At 37.0% G+C, this 25,315-nt stretch overlaps 1 protein-coding gene across 1 annotated transcript in view; it reads left to right on the forward strand.

Annotated features, from left to right (window-relative positions):
- The window catches only part of RAPGEF5 (Rap guanine nucleotide exchange factor 5), a 229,736-nt gene that overhangs the window by 73,561 nt on the left and 130,860 nt on the right, over positions 1-25,315 (forward strand). Inside the window, exon 7 of the mRNA XM_072783806.1 lies at positions 12,317-12,365. Coding sequence (XP_072639907.1) covers positions 12,317-12,365 — 49 coding nt within the window. The remainder of the gene's footprint in view (positions 1-12,316; positions 12,366-25,315) is intronic.

Genomic DNA, 25,315 nt, shown 5'->3' on the forward strand with positions numbered 1-25,315 from the left:
AATTTTCTTCATCCTGGGAATAGATCCCTAAATGCCACATGTACACACACACAACTTTTTTTAAAGGTTTATTTATTTACTTATTTATTTGAGAGAGAGAGAGAAAAAAAAAGAATGAGCAGGGGAGGGGCAGAGGGAAAAGCAGACTCCCCACTAAACAAAGAGCCAGACGTGACTCAATCCCAGGACCCCGGGATCATGACCTGAGCCAAAGGCAGACATTTAACCAACTGAGCCAACCAGGCATTATACACACAATTTTTTAACATTAATTACTAAGTTACCTCTATTTCCAAAGAAACCACCTTCACATACTTAGATTATATGGTAATCTCATTTAACTCTAGCCCTGAGAATTTGGTTTCAGTGAGCAACATAATACATGCTGTTTTGCCTATTGAAATGATGCCAGAGAGGGAACATTTATTTAAAAGCATTTCTTCAGAAAGGTGTGAGTGTATAGAACCCATTCAAGAATAAAACAGGTCTCAACAAATCCCTTTTGAATAGGAGTAGAAGTGTGTGTTTGTATGTGTGTACATGTATGTATTTATATGTATTATGGAATTTGGTTATTTCTTTCCAAAGTGAGGATAATCATTTTGATATGCAATATGCATAGAAAACATAGACATTTTTAATTGACAAGAAATAGAAATATACCATTCAGCTATCAATTTATATATTGACAGTCATGTGTTTGTAAAATGCTACCATGAAATCTTATCTGAGGGCAGTTGAAAGAATTTGAAAAAATTGATCCATGACATTTCATATTGGGCTGCTGCTTTGTGCATTTTTAAAAATAGAACTTCTTATAGCTGCTTAGATGAAATGTAATTTCACATCCTTAGGATAATGTTACAGCTTTATACAATATGTCCATATGTGCAGAAGGACCAGGAGGCATGTAAAAGACTGAAGATTACTTGAGTTTTTGGTGATGATGGAATAAGGTAGATTTTAACTTAGTTCCTATTATTTTATATTGTTGTAGTACTTAACTATATAATGGAATCTTATGTGAGTATTGGGTAGAAATAATGTGCATTCCACTGCTATATTTGTAAATGTCAAAATGATGGTAATGATGGTAGTGAGTTGTCATTACTGTGGGTTATGTTTGCAGTTCTCTTTTATTTATCTGACACTTGGATTGTTTGGTTTGAACATAAAGACTTTGCAATTTAAAAAAATTCCAGAATAGAAAAAAATTTCCATAATGGAACCATTCATTAGTAACTTATTATTAACTTAAGTGTTTATTGCTTCCTAGGTTATTTTTCTTGTATGTATACTTTTTTACAAAAAAAAAAAGAAAAGGACCCTTTTATTTTGTGGTCTGTACTTTCAGCAAGTATGTTTTCAGTGCTGAAAAACTCCTCCTGTGGCATTTTTGTGGCTCTAAAGTACCATGTTCCATGGATTTTTCATTATCTCCTGCTCTGGGCATTGTAATAGCAATCTTTTGCGATTACAAACAACACAAGGATGAAATTCTTTGTGGGGAAATTATTGAAGAAACTTGCTTGCAGATGCCATTTATTAGCCTGTTTATTTAAGAAGACCAAGTGAAAAATAGGTAAAAGGCTAAGACTGGCTAATACTTATTGAATACTGACGTTGTGCAAGCATTCTGCTAATGCTTTTTGTGGACTGTCATATTTCATTTTCCCAGAGCAAGATGTATTACTCACATTAGAGAGATGGAGCATTTAAGACAGGAGGTATTGAGGTATCTGTGTGGCTCAGTCAGTTGAGCATTAGACTCTTGATTTCTGGCTCAGGTCATGATCTCAAGGTTGTGAGATGGAGCCCTGAGTAAGTAGGGCTCCACACTTAGCTAGGAGTCTGCTTGAGGTTCTCTCTCCTCCTCTTCCTCTGCCCAATCCCACTTTCTGTCTAAAATAAATACATAAATCTTTAAAAAAAAAAAGTATTAAGAGTCCACAGTAATTTTTTTAAAGATTTATTTATTTATTCATGAGAGACACAGAGAGAGAGAGAGAGAGAGAGAGAGGGACAGACATAGGCAGAGGGAGAAGCAGGCTCCACACAGGGAGACCGATGTGGGACTCGATCCCAGATCCCAGGATCATAACCTAAGCTGAAGGCAGGTGCCCAACCGCTGAGCCACCCAGGCATCCCAAGAGTCCACAGTAATTTAAAATAACAGTTTAGGGTTCAAAAAGCAATTTTCTACATTATCTTCACTTAAAATACTTCATAGTTACTAAACAGGTCTCAACGAGTTTGGTATGGGATTTGATTATAGAATTCTGTTCTTATTTAAACACTTTAATGAAATGGGACCTATGAAGTTACGTTAAGTAGTATTTTAATTTGTAACGTGTTAAGAATCATTAAATACTGGTAAACATGGCTGCATAGTTGAGCAATTGAGAAATTCATTTAGACTGATTTCTAAGGTCTTCTGTCTGGTTCCATTGTGTGAACTCAGATGTATGCTCTGATTTTATAACAGGGGAATCATGTTCCAGAACCAGGCTCTACTGGCAAGTTATGACAAGGCCCTAAAAAGTGTTCAGGGATAAGTTTTTGGAAGGCTCTGAGGATCTATGTTACTGTTCTTTGGTAGAGAGAATGGTTCTCCAAAGATAAATACACTACTTGGGACCTGCAAATATTACATTACATAGCAAAAGATATTTTGCTGTTATAATTAAGGCTGTAGACCTGGACTGTCTATGAGGACCCTGTCTAATCACATAAGCCCTTAAAAACAAAGAAGTCGGTCTGGGAGGAGTCAAAGAGAAATGGCAGAAGAGAAGGTAAGAAGGAATTTCAAGCAGGAAAAGGATTCAGTGTGGCATTGCTGGATGTGAGAAGTAGGATCCCATGTATAAAGACCAGATAAAGGTCTCAGGAGCTCAGAGCAGGCTGCCAGGTTCCAGCAAGGAGACAGGCACCTCAGTTTTACAGATGCAAGAACTAGATTTGGCCAACAACCTGAATGAACCTGGAAGCATATTCTTTCCCAGAGCCTCCAGTATGGAATACAACTGTGCCCATCCCTCGATTTTTGGCTTTGTGAGTTTCTAACCAGAGAATCCCGTTAACCCACACTATACCCAGACTCTTGACCAATGGAAATGTGAGATGATAAAGGGATGTCATTTTAAGCCAATAAGTAGATGGTAGTTTGCATTGGCAGAAATAAAAATAAATACACATTCCTTGTTGAATACATACCCACAGTCCCTTGATTTATCAAGGGATAATAGAGTGATTGACTGTCACTCTATCTTGATGATAGAGTGTCAGGCGGTGTTCCAGATGCTCTAGGTGCTAACTAGTTTAATTCTATAAACAGTCCTCTGAGGTAGAGGGCTGTGATTCCACCCCACAAACTGGAATCCTAGAACTTCTTCCACAGTTGACATTAAAATAAATGGAGATTTCCTTTTCCTGGTTTAGGTTTTGGATCTTAAGCTCTGAATCTGTTTTCCAGGGAATACTCTCATATTAGCAATTTTTATACACTTTCTGATTGGAAAGGGTTTTAGTTGATCTGAATTTATCTGAATACAGATGTTTCTAATGTAACATCCATGCAGACAGGAGCCCCTTAGAATTTCTGGGGCCTGACTAGTGTTACAGTTACACTGTTGCTGCAGTTGAGAACCTTACCTCCAAAAAGCGCAATGATTGAGAAAAGGCATTTTACTATGTAAAGATGGACATGTAATAAGGAATAAGAAAAATGAGTTTGTAAATTATGTTATGTCCTTAAAGGTAACTTTGTTAAACTATAAGTCTATTGAAGAATTATTTAAATGTGGTATAGGTTGAAAATACTCTGGGCTTACCAGAAAGTGGAAAAAATAATGAGACATAAAAACTAAAAATTTAAATGAAGTAACATGTTTTATTTAATTATTATAACTAAAATCAGAATGTCCAGCATTTGTTTACTTAAAATACATTTCATATATATGATATTTTTGTCAAGAAATTCACACTGACCAGCAGTTAGGGCTTTGGGGAAATCACTGATCAGAAGCAGTAAGAGCAGTTTTGAAGACTGAAGAAGCAGTTATACCTGCTCTTTGGAAAACATGTTAGTGTTGTTACCTTGTTCTTTTCAGATTTCTTTCAACCAGTACCTCTGTAGCTTCTCCTGTGCTTTGTGTCATGAAATTTATAACATTTCTAAGAAAAGGCCCCCAACAGTTAGTTTTCATCTGTTTGTTAAGATTTGTACCACCTTTATCTCTGTTGGGAGGGTTAGACAGCTGTGACATCACAAACTTTTCAAATGTAAGCTGACAGATAGATAGCACTACCTACAGGGGGCTCATGTTTGTTCTCTTTTGGTAGTGGATTATTTGGAAAGGAAGCATCATAAAACAAATCTTTAGAACAGTCCTTTAGTCTGAGTGCTTCTGATCTTCCCCTATAAAGTATCCTCTTCTGAACCTCACAGGTAGACCATTTCCACATTGGATAGCTCTGATTATTTGAAAGCTCTTGGAGCTAAAACATTCCTTTTTTGTAACTTCAGTCCATTGATCTGAATTTTACCTTCAACCTTTCAAATATCTGAAGCTCACAATCATGTTCCCCTAAGTCTTCTCTTCTCTGCAGCAGCTACAGATACTTCACTTCTGTGCTTGATCACAAACGTACATACTGTGAATGGTACCAAGAACCAGGGTCAGAATGATGAGTAAAGGGAGTTATTTTAGGGAACTTATAATAAACTATTGGGGACCCCCAACTAAAGGGGAGATTTCACTAGCCTATGATAGCCTTATAATTGAGGTAAATGTTACTGGGGTTTATATGCAGGGAGGATGTGACCCCATTAGGAGAGGTGGGTAGCACTAAGGAGAGGACAGTAACTAAGGTGGGACCTAAGGGACAAGTAAGTGACAGTCACACAAACTGGGGATTTGGAGAGGCATTCCAGACAGAGAGAAGAACGTGTAGAAAGGCTCAATTAAGGAATGAACATGGCCCTTCCAGAGAATTACAAGAGTTCTGTTTTACTAAGACTGGAGCATTGATGTTTTGTTTTGTTTTTTGAACGTAGATTTTGAGAGGAGGAATGGAACTAAAGTAATACTAAATACCAGATCAGAAGAATACTACATATGCAATGTTAGACTTTGGACTCGGTCATGGTCTCATGGGGAAGTATTTGAAGAGTATTTTTTAGCAAAAGATGTAATATAAAATTTGTACTGTAAGAGTATTAGTCTTTTCTGTAAAGAATAATGTGGTTTGAAAAGAGAGAGAGATAGTAGTCTGAATGGGAAAAGATGGTGGACTGAGCTAAGTCAGGGACACCTCACTTTTTGGCTTGAAGCCCTGAGTGCATGGTTCACTGACTTGGTATGTGGGACATGGAACAATTATATGGGGTACAGAAAAGTGGTAGGAAAGTGACTTCACATTTGGAAATGTTGAGTTTGAGCTACTCATGGGACATTTAGGTCCAGGAGGTAAACAGATATGGGCTTCTAGGGCCCTAGAGATACATATTAAATTGAAGCACCGTGAGTAAATGAAATTACCTATGGAGAATAAACAGAAAGAGAAGAAGGCCTTGGGGAAAGAAAAATGCAGCCAGAGAGGAAAGAGAAAAGCCTGGAGTATGTGGTGTCAGGAAATCCTAGTGATTGAGAATAGATAACAGTGTTAAATCTTACAGAGAGGACCAGGTAAATAAAGAGTGCTGCATCCAGCACATTTAGCTACAGGGAGGTGGCTGTCCCCTAGCTTCCTCCTGTGAATATTTTCTACTCCTCATGAACCTAAATAGATCTGAATACAATTCAGATGTTGATCTTTCTCAATTCTGTTTGTTTTGTTTTTTTGTTTTGTTTTGCTTTGTTTTTGTTTTTGGTGGCTTGAATGCTATCTTCTAGTAATACTCCTTTTTTTGTTTTGTTTTGTTTAAAGATTTTTAATTAATTTATTTGAGAGCACACACAAGCAGAGGGAGAAGCAGAGTCAGAGGGAGAAGCAGGCTTCCCACTGAGCAGGGAGCCCAATAGGGGGCTTGATCCCAGGACCCTGATAACATGACCTGGGCGGAAGGCAGACACTTAACTGACTGGGCCACCCAGGTGCCTCATTTTTAGTAATATCCCTAAAAACATTGTTGCTTATTCTAAGTAATCTCATTTCCATTGTTAATTCACACCATGCTTGTGATCACCTAAAAATTACCAGATTTTTTTTAATGTGAACCTCTGTCAAAGTAGAAGTATGTCCATGTAGCAGACTTAAATAACAGACTCAACAACCTAAGCAGAGGACTTCATTCCAATGCATCTTATTACTTTCAGGCCACTTCTACATATATATTGGTCTTTGAATGGTCAGCTGTTGTCTAAGTTATAATAAAATTAATAGGGCAGCCCCAGTGGCCCAGCGGTTTAGTGCCGCCTTCAGCCCGGGGTGTGATCCTAGAGACCCGGGATCCGGTCCCACATCAGGCTTCCTGCACAGAGACTGCTTTTCCCTCTGCCTGTCTCTCTCTCTCTCTCATGAATAAATAAATAAAATCTTAAAATAAAATGGAAGAATTACTTTTAAAAAAATTAATAGACATATCTGTATATTCAACAGAATATTCTACATAAAAGATTTTTAAAATATCCCTAATAGCCTTGAAATAGATGAGTAAGCATATTTTATCATCCCAGTGTGCTTAACAAATACATCTTCGATGTAGTGACAGCAATTACTGAGAAAACAACTATTTGTTAAATAAACTGTTAGGTGGAAAGCAGTAGTATCTAGACAGATGTATAAATAACTTTCCTAATTTTCTAATTATTGGTTTCTAATTATTGTTTTCTAGTAACAGGTAATCGCAAGATTATCTGTATGTCAGGTTTGTGGCAATATTAGTTCTTTGGAACAAAATAGTGAATTTGGAAATAGGAAAACAGGCCTCTGAGGAAGGAAGAAAGAAAATTGTAGCTTAGTTCATGGGTGTTCCTTTATAGGACAAAGGTCTAGCCACCATCACTGCTCAGTTTGTGTCTTATCTAAAAACATGTTGATTACTTTAAGAAGCATATTTATTTTTTTCTTTTTGGAATTCTTAAAATCCTTACTAGCTTAAGATCTTATAGTGGTTTAAAAGTGAGTATATTTGGGAATAGAACAGGGGAGAGAGTTGGATTGTTTCTTCATACATTTAATTTAGGAAATTGAGAAAATAGGTTCTATGTTTTTAAAACATTTGTATCCTAGTATCAAAATTTAAGTGTTTCTGAAATTAACAGATTTACTAAAAATCTTTAGGAAATCATTGAATTGGTGATGTAGTCCAAGTTAGTTTGTTAAGGACAACACTTTGGTTAGCTAAGACCTTTGCCACAATTAATCTGTCTTCCCAAAATGACCTTTATTCTATCCAGCTTTTTCAAGGATCTCTTCCTCCATATCTTCTAAGTTAACCTCTCCCTGAGATGCTCCCTGGCACTCAGAGTTTGCATTTGACACTTTCTGTTGCCTTTTGAATCTTGGCATTGATGCAAGACAATTTTGTGAGCATTTGGATTGGGGGCTGAAGACATTATTAAAGTGCCAAAGAGAAGAGAAGACAAATGCTAGAAGTAAGACTAGCTCTTAATCTTGTTAAATTTCAGGGCTATTTTGTGAATGGCCCTGATGATTATTGAAAGAGTTTAAACTATTGCTATATGTTTCTGATGGATAACAGGGGGAGAGGAGAAGCTTTGACACATGTCTTCTTTGTCCCTTAATTACCCTATCTATGGAGATACTCACTAGGGCAAATATACCCTAAGCAGGAAGATGTGTTTTTAATTATTTAGTGCTCTTGCATATTGAGTAAACTATGTTTTCAATTAAAGTTTCGGCTTCTTAAAAAGTGTCCTTGCAGTTTTCCCTGTACTTGAATAGTTTGTGAAACTGCTGATGAAGTAACTGAATCTTGTCATTCTATTGGATTATAGCATAACTCTATACCTAAAATACGGGGAAGGCCATGTTCCCTTACAAATGAATTAAATTAGAGGAGAACAACATAAAAAGTAAAAGATGGATTGCCAGTTGAAGTGATGATCAGATTAAAAGGTTGAGTCTTGGGAAAACTAAGATACTTTATTGAATAGATTGTCAACCCTCAGTCTAGAGCCACTTAGGGACCTTTGGAATGACAGCAGCAGCAAGTACTATTGCCTGGACTCTCCCCCAGAGAGTCTGACTTAGTTGGGGCTCCGTGTCAGGAGTTTTTTAAAGCTGCCCAAGTGATTCTAATGTGCAGTCAGGTTTGGGAACTGCCGAGATAGATTGATGAAAATCCAAGCTAGTTAAAGAGAGCATTTCTCAGTAAAGCAAGGACTCCATAGCTATTTGACAAGAGAAGACATGAGGGGAAAAAACAAGGGAGAGAAGCTTTTAGTGTACAATTTGTAGAGGTTTACCATCTATTATTCACTTCTGAAATACAAAAGCTCTGAAAAACAAGTTTCTCATTACTTACTCGGTGAGGAAATCTAACCTACACTGAACATATATAGTGGAAAATCCTGAGGGATCCCTGGGTGGCTCAGTGGTTAAGTGTCTGTCTTTGGCTCAGGTCGTGATCCCAGAAACCCAGGATTGAGTCCCACATCAGGCTCCCTGCATGGAGCCTGCTTCTCTCTCTGCCTATGTCTGTGCCTCTCTCTCACTCTGTGTCTCTCATGAATAAAAGAATGAAATCTTTAAAAAATAATAATAAAAGAAAAAAAGAAAATCCTGAGGCTTTTTCTAGTGTTCTGTTGTCTCCTTTAGTATGAATAATTACACATTCCACTGCAAAAAATATATTCATGTGTCTGATTTCTGATAACAAGTTGCCACCCCAGACCTCCCCGAGAGTGTGACACAGATAGGACACCTTTCTGAAATGTATAAAAGTTTGAATTCTGGACTACATCTAACCCCTAGGGTTTCAGATCATAGTGGGGAATGGTTGTTTTGGAAGGCCAAGGTAAGAATGTATACTTACCTAGGCAGTACCTTGGCACCCACATGAAATAAAAACAATGGCCAGTATCAGAAATGTGGCTCTTGGCTCTGCATGTGTACATATCTTGAGCCTGATCAAAGAAGAGGATTCATTTCAGTCACAGTGAGAGAAACTAAGATGAACCAAAAACACAAGTAAAGTAGAAAAATAATCATTTTCTTATAAAAGACTCCTTGGTATAACAAACCATCTTAAAATCTGGTGGTTTAAAACTACACATTTATTATCTCTTTTTTAAAAACATTTATTTATTTATTCATGAGAGACCAGGCTGAGAAAGAGAGGCAGAGACATAGGCAGAGGGAGAAGCAGGCTCCTTGACAGGAGACCGATGCAGGACTCGATCCTGGAACTCCGGGATCACAACCTGACCCAAAGGCAGGCACCCAACCGCTGACCCACCCAGGCATCCCTATACATTTATTATCTCAAACAGTTCCTGAATTTCAGGAATTCAGGAGCATCTTAGACTGGATGGCTTTTGCTTGGAGTGTCTCAGGAAGTTGTTGGAATGTGAGCCAGGATCCCAGCCATCTGAAGACTTGACTGGTGCTGGAACATGAGACCTTTAGTTTTTATTCGTGCTTAAAAAATATTCTAGTTTCTGTTTCTGCAGTTGCTCAAAGTTTTACTTGTCAACATAAAAATGAATAATTATTTGCAAAGGAGGCCTTGAATCCTTCTAATACTCTGTTCTGAAGATTCCTGCTGGGAGTAGCTTATTAGTAGGGAATGCCTTCTCTCTGCATTTTTCTCTCCCCTAGGTCCTTTCCATGTTTTTCCTAAGGTTGCTTATGCATTCACCTCCTGTGGGTCAATGAATGATTGTTGATTATTGCTCTGGATAATACCATAAAAAGATGAACAAGTCTTTGCCTCAGTGAAGCTTCTGTCCAGAAGATAGGAATTAGTCATTCATTTGAAAATGATTAAATACTTGCCAGTGTGCTTACCAAAAAAAAAAAAAAAGTTTCTGTGGAGATGCTATAGGAACATGTAATAGGATCATAGCTATTTCGTGTTTTTGCTTGATTGGCACTTTGGGCTTTATAGGAAGAATACCAACCTTTGGGGGGTTTTTTTTTTTGTCAAAAGCCTCCATCCTGGGGCAAAAACATGGAAGCTGTTCCATACCCCACTCTGCTTAAAACACTCTTAAATCTTCCCTGACTGCAGACATTCAGGGGATTTCATGTAGTTCTGTAGAGCAATCTCATTTATTTTAAAACTTTTGTTTTTTTAAAGCTTAGTTTCCTTCTACCTTCACCTGTGAAGTTCTTTTTTTTTTTTTTTTTTTTTTACCTGTGAAGTTCTTGTCTCTCTCACTACCCTCTCTCCCCTCTGTCCAGTTGCTCCCAAATCTGTGTCCTTTCCTCATGCAACCCATTCCTCCCTTTCTCCCCCCACCAAATCTTTGAAAAGATGAGGTATTAGACAAAGTTGGGAATCTAATACCTTCTTTTTCTGAGCTTTGTTATTTGGAGACTCATTTCTAATTAGAGAAAGAAAAACTGAGGAGCTGCTAAAGAGAATTCAGGTATGGAAAACTGAGAGGAGGGTTGGGAAGACTGTTTTTGATCCTCTCTAAGCAAAGTAAGAGATCTGTCTCTGGCATCTTTTCCCATCTGTGTGTCCTTCGTGTCCCTGAGCCACGGTGGGGTCTTTCCTAGGAGGTCATAAAATCAGGAAGCCATTGACAAGATCTCAGTGGATGTTTATAGTTGGCATGTTTGCCCTCAGCCCCCAGTATTTGTGACACTGTGAGGGAGGAAAATCCTGAATAGAAAAGGTGGCAGTGTAGTAAACCTTACAAACAATTACAGATACATAAAGTATGCAATAGATGATGTTTTAATGTGTAGTTGTTCTTATTTGACTACCCATACAAGTATTTGTGAAAGTTTTCCTGTAGTCATGTATCACTTCTCTTTCCTATGGCCCTCTTCTTCACGCTAAGTTCTTCAACAGCAAATTTTCCTACCATGACTATTTTCAGAGCTGAGACTCCCAGAGTTGGAGAGAGTCTGATGGCCTTCTCATTATTGTATAATTTTCCAGAGAGTCTGAAGGTATCAAAGAATGGGCTAAATGAAGAGTATACCCATTGTCATGGCACGCATACTAGCCAGGTGGGGAAAACATGGCAGTAAACTGCCGGTGGAGGTGCTGCTGTCCTCGGGGTGATGCTGCCTGGCCATTGTGGAAGAAGTCCATAATGGAGTCCCAGAGTCTAGCATATATATCTATTTTTGCCTTCAAGTAAATGAATATAAATTAGATTAACTTCAGTAGCAACTCTTATGTAACCTTGAACTTGCAGGTTCCCCCTTTAAGATATCATTAGTGTAATAAGCTGCAGAATCGTTCCAGCTCACCAGCACTTCCAAACACCTGAACACACCCACACTTCCAAGTTTAAAAAACTGTGTCCCTAGAGCAGAATGAGCTTGTTCGTTATGGAATTTTTATTGTTGCTAAACATAGATTTCCCAAAGATTATCTTCATGGTATCTTTTTTTTTTTTTTATCTTATCTTTGAAAGTGACTGGTTATTTTTTTTGTCTCTGTTTTATGTTCCTCTTTGAGAATGCTTTTAGGAAAGGATTTAAGCACTCAAAGATGTGGGGGCAGGTGAAAAGAGAATGAGCAAGCAAAAATGTGTACAAATAAGTGGAGTTGGAGACACTTAGGATTTTAAAGGTCATCTTGTCTATTCTCATTTCACCTACCCTGTGAGTCAATGACACTTGCTTTTATGTGGCTTATTTTCCAAAATGGTTGCCATAAGCCTCTCAGACTTCAAGTGAGCATTGATTGTGTTTGAGTAGAGATCCAATTACACCACGATCACCTATTTAATTTTTCTAGAATTTCTATATAAGCTAGAATCTTTGAGGGGATAAATAGTATTTAATATCTTTGCCAAAGTACCATGAATGTTTTAATAGTTGATTATTTGAATTTTTTAAAATGTTTTATAATTACATTTTTAAGGCTCTTTCCATCATCATAGTAAAAATACCAGTGATTTACAGTGTATATATTCTGGCAACTGTCCAATTTCTTTTGAAAGTAGATCAATATGAATCTTCCAGATTTTGGCCTAAAATTCGTATGCAGAGGTTTTTCCCCTGATAGTAAAAACTAACAAGACCCCAAAAAGTGACAGCAAACTTAACTTTCATTCCAGTAACTCTTAATTTCAGTGCATACCTGAACACAAAGTACTGCTTTTGATAGCTACATTTTTCTTATTCTAATTTTATTTCCCCCCTCCCTCTAATATCTTACTAGGTGCAGAGAGAACTAGCAGCTGTTATTGCTTTGAAAGCAAGGAAGTCTGGTGAGTAGTCTTTCCTGGGGCTAGGTGTATTTCAGGAAGTTTTGATGCAGAATGCAGAGAAGTATCACTGTTTGTTTTTAAAATGATCTCGTCTGCCATTGAAATAGCACAGGCTATTATATACATTTCTTTAAAATTTCACTGCTTTGCTTTAATTTATTTTATATTTCCAGGAAAAAATGAAATTAAAAATTAAAAATATGTTTGAAAAAAGTGTAAGTACACAACCCAAGGAAGCAAACCACATCTCATTTACCAATCATAATGACAGAGGAAAATAACATAAAGGTGGTCTTTGTTTAAAGGTATTTTTCATCTCAAAGTAGTGTCTTCTAAAAATAATTGTGTAATGACATTTAAAAGCAAGCATTTTCTATAGGTTTAATTGCATGGATCTGATCCCTGATACCTGTAGAACACAATCTGAAAGCGATATGTGGTAAGGAAAAGGGAGCTTTCAAATACATTTTGAAGAAGAGAAAGCCATACTCTGGTGAAATTCAAGATGAAATGGAGACTCAGTGAGGTAGAAAAACACTTAGGAGGAGTCTGAGAAGGAGGCATCGTTTGCTCTTCAGAGAGAGGAGGTCAATGCTAAATAGAATGACAAGCAAAAAGGAGATGCTACTTGAATCAGGGTAAACTGGAATAAGACTTTTCAGGCAGAAAGACTATGATAAAATCACAGAGATGACAAAAATCGAAGAAACTAATGGAACAGAAATGTTTTGACAATGCAGCGTTTTACAACTTTTTTCCAGTTAGAAACTTTAAGAATTTGCTTTTGCCTCAGTTACTTTTTGAATCCAACATGCCTTAGTGTGAATTAGCTTATCATATGTAATCTCTTTTCTTTGTTGATTTAGCTGATGTAGAGGATAGAGAGACTGCATGCCATGAAGGTGGAGAGGAGGATGCAAAGAACAGCGATTGTGACCCCCAGGGTAGCGAACAGAGTAGCATGAATGGGGCTCCTCAGTGCCAGGATTAGTTGACTGTTTGCTTGATGGAGGCCAGGATGGAAAAAGGACATCAACACAAGGTTTTGGGGCAGAGGGCCTAGAAATAAATTGTGCTAGAGCCCCTCTTCATACCTGTAATCAAAAGGAGACAAAATTTACAGTCAGTGTGAGTTGGAATGGCAGTGCCATAGATGATAGGATTTTTTTTTTTTTAAGTTTCAGAAAAAAGGGAAATAATAAGCTTGCAGTGTGTCATTGCTGGAGAAAAACAGAGCAGATAAATTGGGAGGCTGGAGAAGAGGGTTACTAATTCTCAGAGAGTTGAGATGAGAAGGCCTCTGATAGGGGACATTTGAACAAAGACCTGAAGACAGTGAAGGGCTGAGGCCTATGGCTGTCCAAACAGGAGCATTTGGGCACAGGTATGTACAAATGTGTGTGAGGAACAGCAAAGAGGTGTGAGTGGCTGGAAGCAAGTAGACAAGGCAAAAAGAGGTGGATTTTGGATGTAAGGCTAAGAAGCTTGAACTTTCTACTGATGAGGAGAAATAAGCAAGACCTACATATGTTAGAGTATCCAAAATGAGAGATTTGGTGTGAAGTTAATTTTATTGAACCTTGATGTGGCTGTAAGAAGTTACATCTGTCTTCCATATTCATTTGACCTACGGAGCTTAGAGTATGAACATGACTCTGGCAGCGACTCAGGACAGAGGGAAATGGTCTCTCACATGTACGCTAATGGTGGGAACATAAAATCCTAGTTTTACAGAGAAGCAGTGTTTCAGTGTGTTCCAGAAGCCCTGATTCTGTGACCCAGTAACTCCATGACTAGAGGTGCAGCTTGTAGCACATAATCACAGATGCATGTGAAGATTCAGGTAGAAGGAATCTGTTGTGTTTTTTTTTTTTTAACAATAAGAAATTAGAAATAATCACTAAGTCCTTGTAGTAGAGAAGTAATAAAATTGATGAGTGATATGGAATGTTTAAACAGCTTATGAAATGATATCTTAAAGAATCAATAGAGTAAAATGTTCAGTGGAAAAAAGTTTGTACAGTTAGCGTATATTCATTTCATGATAAAAATCATTTTAATTGTTCTTCTTACTATTGTAGTGTGTGCAATGAAAAAACTGTGGTCATACGTGAATGTATGAAGAAAGTGAAAAATCACCCATCATCTCAGCAACAGAGATAAACCACTGTTACCTTTCTTGTATTTGTTGCCAGATGTTACCCTTTTAATATGTAAATACTACATTATTATATATCAATATGCAGATTTGATAAAAGTGAGAACATTTTATCTGCACTCTTTTATTTTGAGGTGATTATATATTCATATGCGGTTGTAAGAAATAATACAGAGAGCTCAGGTTTTCTTTTTTGCCTATTTTGCCTAACAGTAACATTTTGCAAAACTATAGAACAATTTTACAAGCAGAGTATTGACACTGATACAGAAAATTTCCATCAGTACAAGGATCCCTCTTGTTGCTTTTTAATAGCTACACTGGCTTTATTCCTGCCCCTATGCCTTCCTGACAGTATATAATCTTTTGAGAGTAGCTCTTTTCACTTGCCATAATTCTGTGGAGATTCATTCAGGTTGTTGTACATCAACAGTTCATTACATTTTATTGCTGAATAGTATTCTATCATATGAATATATGACAGTATGTTTACCACTCACCCCGTGAAGGACATCTGGGCTGTTTTCAGTTTTGAACTATTATGACTTAAACTACATCTGCAAACATTCATATACAGGATTTTGTGTGAACCGAAGTCTTCATTCCTCTGGGATAAATGCCCCCAAGTACAATTGCTGGGTTGATAGGTAGTTGCATGCTTAGGGTTCTTTGTGTGTGTGCGTGCATGCATGTGTGTATGTTAAGGTTTTATTTATTTGAAATAGAAAGGGAGAAGCAGGCTCCCTGCTGCACAGGGAGCCAGATAGGGGGCTCTATCACAGGACCCTGGGATCATGACCGGAGCTGAAGGCAGATGCTTAACTGACTGAGCCACCCAGGTACCCCACATGTTTAGTTTTTTTTAGAAACTACTGAAAATTTTGCAGACTGGCTATACCATTTTACATTCTTGCTAGTAATATGTAAGTGATTCAGCTTCTCTCCATCTTTGTCAGCATTTGGTATCATCACTTTTTTATTTTAGCCATTCTAATAGGCATAAAGTGAAATCTCACTTTTTTGCATTTCTGTAATGGCTAATGATATTGAACATCTTTGCTTGCTTATTTGCCACCTGAATGTCATCTTTGGTGAAATTTCTCTTCATGTCTTTTGCCCTTTTTGTAATCAAATTGTTGGTTTACTATTGAGTGGTTTTTTTTTTTAAGTGTTCTTTACATATTGTAGATGCCAGTCCTTTGTTGGATATGTGGTTGGCAAATATTTTTTCCAAACTGTAGTTTGTCCTTTTATTTTCTTATCAAAGTCTTTCACAGAGCAAAAGTTTTTAATTTGGGGAAAATCCCTTTATTAATTTTTTAATGGATCATGTCTTTGGGATATGTTTAAGAACTCTTTGTCTAGTACTAGATCCCAAGTTTTCTCTTGTCTTTTTTTTTCCTTGACAGTTTTAAAATTTTGTGTTTTAAATTTGAATCTATGATTTATCTTGTGTAAGGTGTAAGACATAGGTCAAAGGGTCTTTTTTGTTGTTATTTCTGTTATTGTTGTTTGGGTTTTTTTGGCTTATGAATGTCCAGTTGCCCCAGCACCTCTGTTGAAGAGACCATCTTTCTTTCATTGAAGTGCTTTTGTACCTTTGTCGAAAATAAATTGGGCATATTTGTGTGGGTATCTTTCTAGGTTCTCTTTTACTCTCCATTAGACAGATTCTGTTAGTATACACCAGTATCGATTACTGTAGCTATATATAATCCATTTTTTATAGATTTTATTTTTATGTCAGTAATATAGATCTGGATCATCAGTTTTATTAGCTATATATACTATATAGTTTGTTTAATTCTGGGTTGTATATTTAGGTTTTTAATTTTTTTCCTATTATAAATAACAGAAGAACCTAAAGATAAATTCTTATGCTTGTATTCTTTTGCCTTTTTACAATTATTTTCTCATAATAAATTACTAAAAATGGAAGAGCTAGGTTGGTAGATAGGTGTAAACAGTGTTAAAGTTTTGTTTTTCACATTTAGGACTTTAAGTCATCTGGAATTTGTTTTTGTATATGGTGTCAGGTAGAAATCAAATTTTATGTTTTCCTTATGCTAAGCCAGTTATTACCCCCAGGAACATTCACTGCTAACTCCCCCAGGAACATGATGCTAACTCCACCATACATGAAATTCATGTATATTGTTTCAATTACCAAAGCTTTATAACACGGCTTTTTCTAGGGTAGGAATAAGGCAAATCTCTTCTTACCTATCTTGTCCTCCTCGGAGTTTAATTTTGTCAGATTCTGTGAAATCTCCTATAGGAATCTTTTAAAGTGTATTGCATATAGATTATTAGATAAATTTGACACTTTGGAAATAAGTGTTTTCATCCATGAACCTAGGATATCCTTTTATTTTTTCAAATTTTCAGTACTGCTGTGAAAATTTCTCCATAAGGGCCTTATACATTTTGTTTGTATTTCTAGTCGCCTTGTGATGACAGTTACTATTGTAAATGAACTATTTTTCTATTCTCTCTCTCTTTTAGTTATCTTCTGTGATGGTTTCTCAAGTCTTTATCTTTCATGACCCCTTTTGTTTTAATAGGTTTACTTTTTAGAGAAGTTTTGGATTCACAGAAAAATTGAGCAGAGAGTACACAGAGTTCCCATATACCCTTTGCCCTGACCTGTGCATGGCCTCTCCTACTATCAACATCTCAGAGTGGCACATTTATTACAATCAGTGAACTTATACAGACACACCACTATTGCTCAAAGTCTATAGTTTATATTAGGATTCACTCTGTATTTTATGTTTTATGGGTATTGTGATACATTAGAATATCATACAAAATAGTTTCACTACCCTAAGAATCCTTTGTGCTTCATCTATTTATTTTTTTCTTCCAACCTCGGCAACACTCATCTTTTTTTACTGCTTTTGTAGTCTTGCCTTTGCCAGAAAGTCATTTAGTTTTATTCATACAGTAGGTAGCCTCTTTAGATTGGCATCTTTTGCTTAATAATATGCAGTTAAGGTTCCTTCATGACTTTTCATGGCTTGAAAGCTCATTCTTTTTAGCAGTCTGTAATATTCCATTTTCTAAGTGTTCCACAACTTATTTACCCATTCATCTACTGATGGACATCTTGGTTGCTTCCCAGTTTGGGCAATTATGGAATAAAGCTGCCATAAACATCACTGTGCAGCTTTTGTATAGATGTAAATTTTCACCTCTTATGTGTAAATATCAAGGAGCACACTTACTGGATAGTATGGCAAGAGTATGGTTCATTTTATAGAAAACCACCAAACTGCCTGCCAAAGTGGCTATACCATTCTGCATTCCCACCAGGAATGCATGAGAATTGCTGTTGCCTCATATCTTTGTCAACATTGGTTGTTGTAAGTGTTCTGGATTTTAGCCACGCTAATGGTTGTGTAGTGGTAGCTCATTGTTGTTTTAATTTGCTTCCCCCCCCCCCCATGACCTAAGATGTGGAGCATCCATCTTTCCATATGCTTATTTGCCATCTGTATATCTTTGGTGAAGTGTCTATTAAGGTCTTTGGATTGATTGTTTTCTTATTTTTGAGTTTTAAGAGTTCTTCATATATTTTGGGGAACAGTTCTTTTTCAGATATTTTTTTGCAAATATTTTCTCCCTGTCTGTGGCTTCTCTACACATTGTCTTTTGAAGAGCAGGTGCTTTTAATTTCAGTGAAGTCAAGCTTATTTTTCTTTCATGGAATCATGTCATTGGTGTTGTATCTAAAAAGTCATGCCAAACTCAAGCTCATTGAAGTTTTCTCCTATGTCATATTTTAGGAATTGTATATTTTTGCATTTTATATTTAGACCTCTGATCCATTTTGAGTTAATTTTTGTTAAAGGTCAGGACTATGTCTAGGTTTATTTATTTATCTATTTTTGTATGTAGCTGTCTGGTTGTTCCTGCATCATTCATTGAAAAGATTATTTTTTTATCTATTATATGTCCTTTGCTCCCTTGTCAAAAATCAGTGACTGTATTTGTGTGGGTCTATTCTGGGCTCTCCTGTTCTAGTCCATTGATCTATTTGTCTATTATTTCGATAATGCCCCACTGTCTTGATTACTCGAGTTTATGGTAAGTGTTGTCATCATATAGCATCAGTCCTTCCAACTTTGTCCTTCTGCTTTAATATGGTGTTGACTATTCTGGGTCTTTTCCCTCTCTGTAAACTTTAGAATCAGTTTGTTGATATCTGCATCTATTGTCTTTTATAATTAATAATCTTTGCTATTTGAGAACCCTTGCTCTTGTGTCTAGCAAAAGTGTTGAACCCAAATGAGTTCTACTACCTTGTTTTAAAATGATCTTGGATTTCCTGTATGGGCAAGTATAACATTTATCAATAATGACTAGTTTGTCTCTGTCTCACCAATCCAAATAACTCCTTTTTATCTCATACTATTTCATTAGCCAGTGTCTTCTAATATAGCATTGACAAATGTCACTGATAGTTGGCATTCTTATTTTGTCCTTGACTTTAACTAAATATGGTATTTTTTGGTTAGAAAAGTAACATGAATCGACAAGGCTGTAATAGAGAAAAACAAAGATATTTCTCTCCTGTACCCCCCAAAAATTTGGTAAGCAGTCTAGGGACGGAAATGAGCAAAAAGTTGTATATTAAACTATTCAAAAAATCCAAATATGAAAAGTACTAGAGATACTTACCTGTTTCCCTCCATACTCTCACTGCTTGACTTGACATTGAGAGTAGATGAAAAATGACTGGCAAGGTACGAGAGGTATCATAGATATTATGTTCCTTCTTGCCTTTTTTGGATTCTAATTTAGCACCTGCTGTATGCCAGGTACAGTGTAAAGTGTGAAGATATAATAGCAAAGATAAATAGGGCCCCTGCTGTTTTTAAATTACAACATGTTTCATAAATGGAAAACATTAATGAGTCACTAGCTGTTTGAAAAGAAAAACTTATTACTGATTACTGTGTAGTTAGGAGGTGATAAAATGCAAAGACATTAAGCATAGCTTTAATTAAATAGAGTTCCAGCTGCAGAATGGTACTTTCTGTGTATGCTTGATGTGGTTTTGTAAAACTATTTTGAAGGGTTTTTTTAAGGAAGAAAAAAAAGAAGTTGGTATATATCTAATAAAAAGTATGAAAATGATAGTACATCTGGGGCTTGACAGAAGGAATTGATTACCTTAATATCTTATGTCTTGCAGTAAAACTGTTAATTAGGGCTCAGGTGGTCATGCCAGATTTATGTCTCATTGCTAAGGGTTATTAAAACAAGAATTAGTATAAAGCAAAAGTTTTTTATTTCAGCTCACCGTGCAAACAGAAATAAAAGTAACTGCCAATCGATAGATGATATAAATGATTCAAGGCTGTAGCTTAGTAAAAAATCCATTTTGTTGTAATTTTCTAAAAGGCCATTAGGATGTGCCTTTAAACAGTTTTCTCCTCCAGATGCTAACCTTAGTGAACGTGAATAGCATTTTAAGGCTTCTTTAAGAGATTTACAAAAATTAGCACAGATATCCTTACACTTTCTTTTTGTTCGATTGCTTATTCTGCTGCTAATGTTAGCTAATTAGAGTCTTGGGAGATATGTTTTTTCCCTTTTCCAGGAATCCACAGCCAAAGCACTTTTAGCTCTCATTATCTTTAGATTATATGAAATTTGTGCCGTGGTGGGCTTCTATTTCTGGAAAGCCAGAAATACCATATTGGTAAATCTCTTTGGCAGTTGTTCTATTTTACTCTGTCTGCTTGGTCCATAGCTAGTTAAGTGCTTTAAAACTAAATATCTAAAAAATTAAAGTTTGGGAAAGAAAGGGGTTCTAGGCTCTGTTTATGCCATTGTCACTGTGACCTTAGGAAAGTGATTTCAGTTTGTCTCATTAGGGGATTGGTATGGAATCTGAAAACCTTAGAGATGCCTTTCAGCTCTAATATTTAATCATAGCAATAAATATTTGTATTAATTACCTTTATTATCTTTGATGGAATCACAACCTTGGGAATATTTTATTCAGGCCTCTTTTAGGTGCAAGTGCTAAAAAAAAAAAGAAAAGAAAAGAAAAGAAAAAAAGCACAAAGGGAATTTATTGGCTCAAAGAATCTATGAAGTTAATCTCATCAGAAAGGAAAAACCTCTGTTTTGGAAGTCCCAACAGTGGTCTTGGTGGGGACCTTATTGGAAGAATGACATGCCCGCCTCTGGAGCAGTAGGAGCATGACAGGGGTAGTTCCAAAGTCAGGTCAACCCCACACAAGACACATGGGCTAATGCCAGGATAGATGTGGCCCCTCAAAGGAAACCAGCAAGAGAGGGAACCTTGGTAAGCAGGCACAACATACACTCACCACAGAAGGAATTGTTTGTGTCGTGTCTCCATCTCAAGATTTAAAGAAAAATGTTATGCCTGAGATCACTTAGGCTAGAAAGCCTGCAGCCAGATTGCAAACCCATGTTTTTCAACGCCCAGTCTCCAATTTTTACTACACTGTGCTCCCTCCCTTGTTAATAATTTTCTGGATTATAAGAATAAAGATGTGGTTTGTGAAAAGAAAATCCCATCTTCCACTTTTGTTCTTGGAATGGAAAAGACCAGAGTTAAAGCTCATACATTTTTCAAGTAGCAGCATTTTTTTTTCTCTTCCCAGGAATTGAGGTTAAAGTGTTATTTGTGTACCAAGATACTTTATTATTTCTTGGGGATATTAAATATATATAATATAAATATATATATATAATATAAAAGAGTATAATATAGCTTCACTCTGTTGTGATTAATTTTAGCTTCTTAGAAACATTATTTTTAATGTTTTACTCTTACTTAATAGAAGGGATGAGAAGGAAGCCACTGTTTTACATTGAAATTAAATGGTCTTTCCTAGCCTTCTGGATCCTCATGTTTGTTTTCTCATCTTTGGATCCTATATTCAAGGTTAATTAGGCATTTGAATGGGGGTATGATTTCAGCAACCTGGTAACTACTGTTTGCCATGCAATGAACTCTGTGCAGGTAACATATTCAAGCAGGCAACCCCTGGATCCAGTAGTCATGGTGGACCCATCAGACAGGTTGAGAGTCTTGTGTCACCCCAGTAGTCTGGTTCAATTGCCAGCTTTGAAGATCTACTGTTAGTAACAATCATTGGTCATCAGCAATACTTATTAGGAAATTTAAGCAGTTTTAAGCCCCCTTCTTAAGAATATGCATGTAAGATTGGGGGAAATGAAATGTTGACAGGAAGCTCTGATGTGAGATTTGAGATCTGACACAATTGAGAAAACATTCTCCTTCAGGGCAGAAGGAGACAAGATATTCATGTTACTTTGTCGTGAGAAGTGAAGTAGATTGATTATTTTTAGCAATAGAGAAGGCTTTTCCTTTTACATGTTTAGAAGAAAAAAATAACCATTAAACCTATGGAATTGTTCTGACTTATATGGTCCTCTAAATTTTTACTTTTTATTTCTAGTTGACAGCTTTCTCCTTTTAGTGGAGAACCGTGTTTGACTTGACCCTTTCCCTTTGGTAAACACATAACTCATATATAGGAGAATGCACAATAAAATGGAATTTTAGAGTTGATGTTAATAATACAGTTAAGGGCCAGCTAAGACAACCTCACAGGCTAATATAGTTACCGCTTTGGCAAGTTCTTCAACCTTTCCAGCTTTCTGTGATATTTTATATTGAAAATTTAAAACTATGATGATCTTCTCCTAGATGTTCTTTTTTCCACCTAGTCTCTGAGCACTCTAATAATGAGTGTTTGAGCTAGGAAGATTATAGTGGCAGAAGGCTGTTGGCTAGATTTTAAGTAATTAAGATACTATGCTTAATTTATCGTGATACTTTCAACCACTTAAGTGCCATCTAAGGATGTACCTTGTTCTCTCAGAATTGATATTTCCACATGGTTTGTTTTTTGTCCTTTTCTTCTTTGCCACTTCTTGGATGCTGTGCCAGCCAGCGGCCATCGCTCCCATTCGTGGTCCACACAGTCCTACACTGACTTTCTTGTAGCCCCACTGATTGTCAACCAAGAGGAAAGAAGTACAATGTGTCTTTTTAAAAAAAATGGCATAAAACCACAGTAAGAGTCTTAATATAGTAATTATCGATCCAATGTCAAGGTCAAGGATCTTTGAAAATGTGAAATTCTTGCAATCAAGAAAATAATAAGCGTTGGTAAAACCCAGAACCAATTGAAAATGCATGCAGCAGATGCTTTGTAAATTTTTCTAACTCTCCCACTGGGATACAAAGAAAATTGCCTTTAAAAAAAAAAATCCCGTGACACCGTCTTTTGTAATTAGAGCTATTAAGTCGAAATGATAAATAACCATTAATGGCATACTATAAAAGAAAATAGCCCTTTGCCCTGATTTCTCCTTGAACAGCAAGAGATCTGAGAGTACAGAAGTTGGGTTCCTTTAACCCTAAGAATTGTTTAGAATTGAGAAAAGCAAGCAAGCTGATTTTCTTTTTTTATCCTTCCACACGATCGTGTCCATTAAGATAGTAAATGAAACTGATTTGCCTAGGAGGTGAATAATTATAACTACCCCGAGTGTGCTCCAGAATGCAGGGGTTTTGTTTTCAAAACAGAGTGCTGCGGGGCACTTCAGTGGCGGTATGTAATGCTTGTAAGGCCCAGTAGACAATGGTAATTATCACTTTAAATGGGCGCTTGTCCCTGTCTTAGGGAACCAAACACAGGGAAGGAGAACTGAGTACTGATGGTCCCTGACCCTAGGAATATGAGGGCTCACAGACCAGGCTCTTGTCCTGTGTGGTCCAGGACAACGATTTTATGTCATTCAGATTTTTACCTGTTAGTGCCTAGGTTTTACAAATGTTGCCAAGCTTCCCTGAGATTTGGAGCAGAGAGGTGAGTGGAAGGCAGGAGAGAGGCTTTAAAGGAAGAAAATCAAGTTTTCTATTTGAGTGCTGAAAAGCAGCTTCTAGCATTGTAGCTCCTGGGAGCATTATTTTCTGTGAGGGAGCTAGATGAGTATAATGAGTGTATCCTGTGCATAAATTCAATATTAGTTCTACACCCAAGGTCAAATGAAAGTTAATGACCATTTGCACACCAGAGATCTGAAACCCACATTTTACTTCTTTCTCATAATGACAAAAAAAGGAGAGCAATTTATATTTAAATTGATTTAAATTTCAAAGCATAAACACAGAGGTCTCCCTGGTACTCTTTCTTTGTCAGTGAAACTTCCTGGCAGGTCTCGACTTTCATAAAAAAAAAAAAAAAAAAAAAAAAATCAAGCCCCATCCCCTTCCAGTTCCCTAGTGTGGACAGTTATTTTTGTTTTCTGTGGAACTACCCTGTTCCACCCTGCTGGGTTGGTGACACCAAATCAGAAGCCAGCAATGCAGTCAGGGCCACTTTCTTTAATGATTTAGGTTTTGCATTTGTTGAGCTAATTAGCTGATTGAGGCAACTAATGGGTGTCTTTAATCCACTGTTGACTGAGCAGCCTCTCCCTGAAGCCTGCCAGCTCCTTTGTTCTTGGTCTTCTGGGGAGTGGGAGCTGCTTCCCAGATGAACATATGATATATGCCACCCAGTGTCCAGAGGCCAGCCTGAGAGCCTGGTATACTAATTACCCACTGTCCTCAAAGGCTGGGCATCCACTGAAAAGTCCTGTGGCTGACAATTTTTTTATGTATGAATAAAGGTTTGCATTTGGGGAGTGCCTGGATGAAGACAGAGAAGAGGATTGATCTATAATCTCCTTTCAGAATTGGTAATTCTATGATTGCTCCTTTATACACCCCTTAGGTACAAAATGAAAGCGATGTAGATATTTTAAATATTAGGAATATTTGAGGAAATATTTTTAAAAGATTAGATAATTAAATGGAAAGCTATATTAAAATCATATCTCTTATGAACTGAAATATTCCTTAAAAAGGATTCTTGCAGGGATTCCCTGGGTGGTTCGGCGGTTTGCTCCTGCCTTCGGCCCAGGGCGTGATCCTGGGGTCCTGGGATTGAGTCCCGCGTTGGGCACCCTACATGGAGTCTGCTTCTCCCTCTGCCTGTGTCTCTGCCTCTCTCTCTCTCTCTCATGAATAAATAATCTTAAAAAAAAAAAGAATTCTTGCCATATGCTATTGTTATAAAGTTACCAAGTTGTACACCCTGGTAATCACACCCTCCTACCAAATTCCAGCAATCCTGGGCATGTCCTTAGGAAATTTGACTCCCATGCTGCCCTGAGTTCAGTCACTCTGGTAAGTCAACTGGCTGCCCTCAACCTCAGTTTCCATTTCTCATAAAAGGAAGTGATCAGGCAAGGTTGATGACTACCGTGCCATACTAAGCCTGTGGATCAAGGCCTAAGTACCCAGTTCTAGGCAGCTTTACATCTCTTTAATTACACATTGATGCCTGTGCAGTAAGAATATGGGCATGGTAACTTTTGATAAATTAATTTCCTTTATAAACTTCTGTGACTCATTGTCTTTTTCCTCAGTGAAGATCTGTGGAAGGCCCTTTCCTGCCCCCGGCCTCGTCTTCAGAGAACATTTTCTAACTCTCATTTGTATTGACAAGTAAGAGCTATCAAGGGAAATCTTTGTCTTGGCCACATGACCCAGCTATTGTCCAGAATTCGTCACATTAAAAGTCTGATTGTGTAAACAGCCATAAAAACGGAGCTGTTCTCAGTAAAACTGCAATGACATGAACACAGTGTGTGTGAGTATAAGTAAATAATGTTCTGTAGTGCAGAACACAAAGCAAGCGATTTGATTTAGCTGAATTCTTCCAGA

Source organism: Canis lupus, chromosome 18 (genome assembly GCF_048164855.1).
Source record: "Canis lupus baileyi chromosome 18, mCanLup2.hap1, whole genome shotgun sequence".
In the NCBI taxonomy this organism is placed as follows: Eukaryota; Metazoa; Chordata; class Mammalia; order Carnivora; family Canidae; genus Canis; species Canis lupus.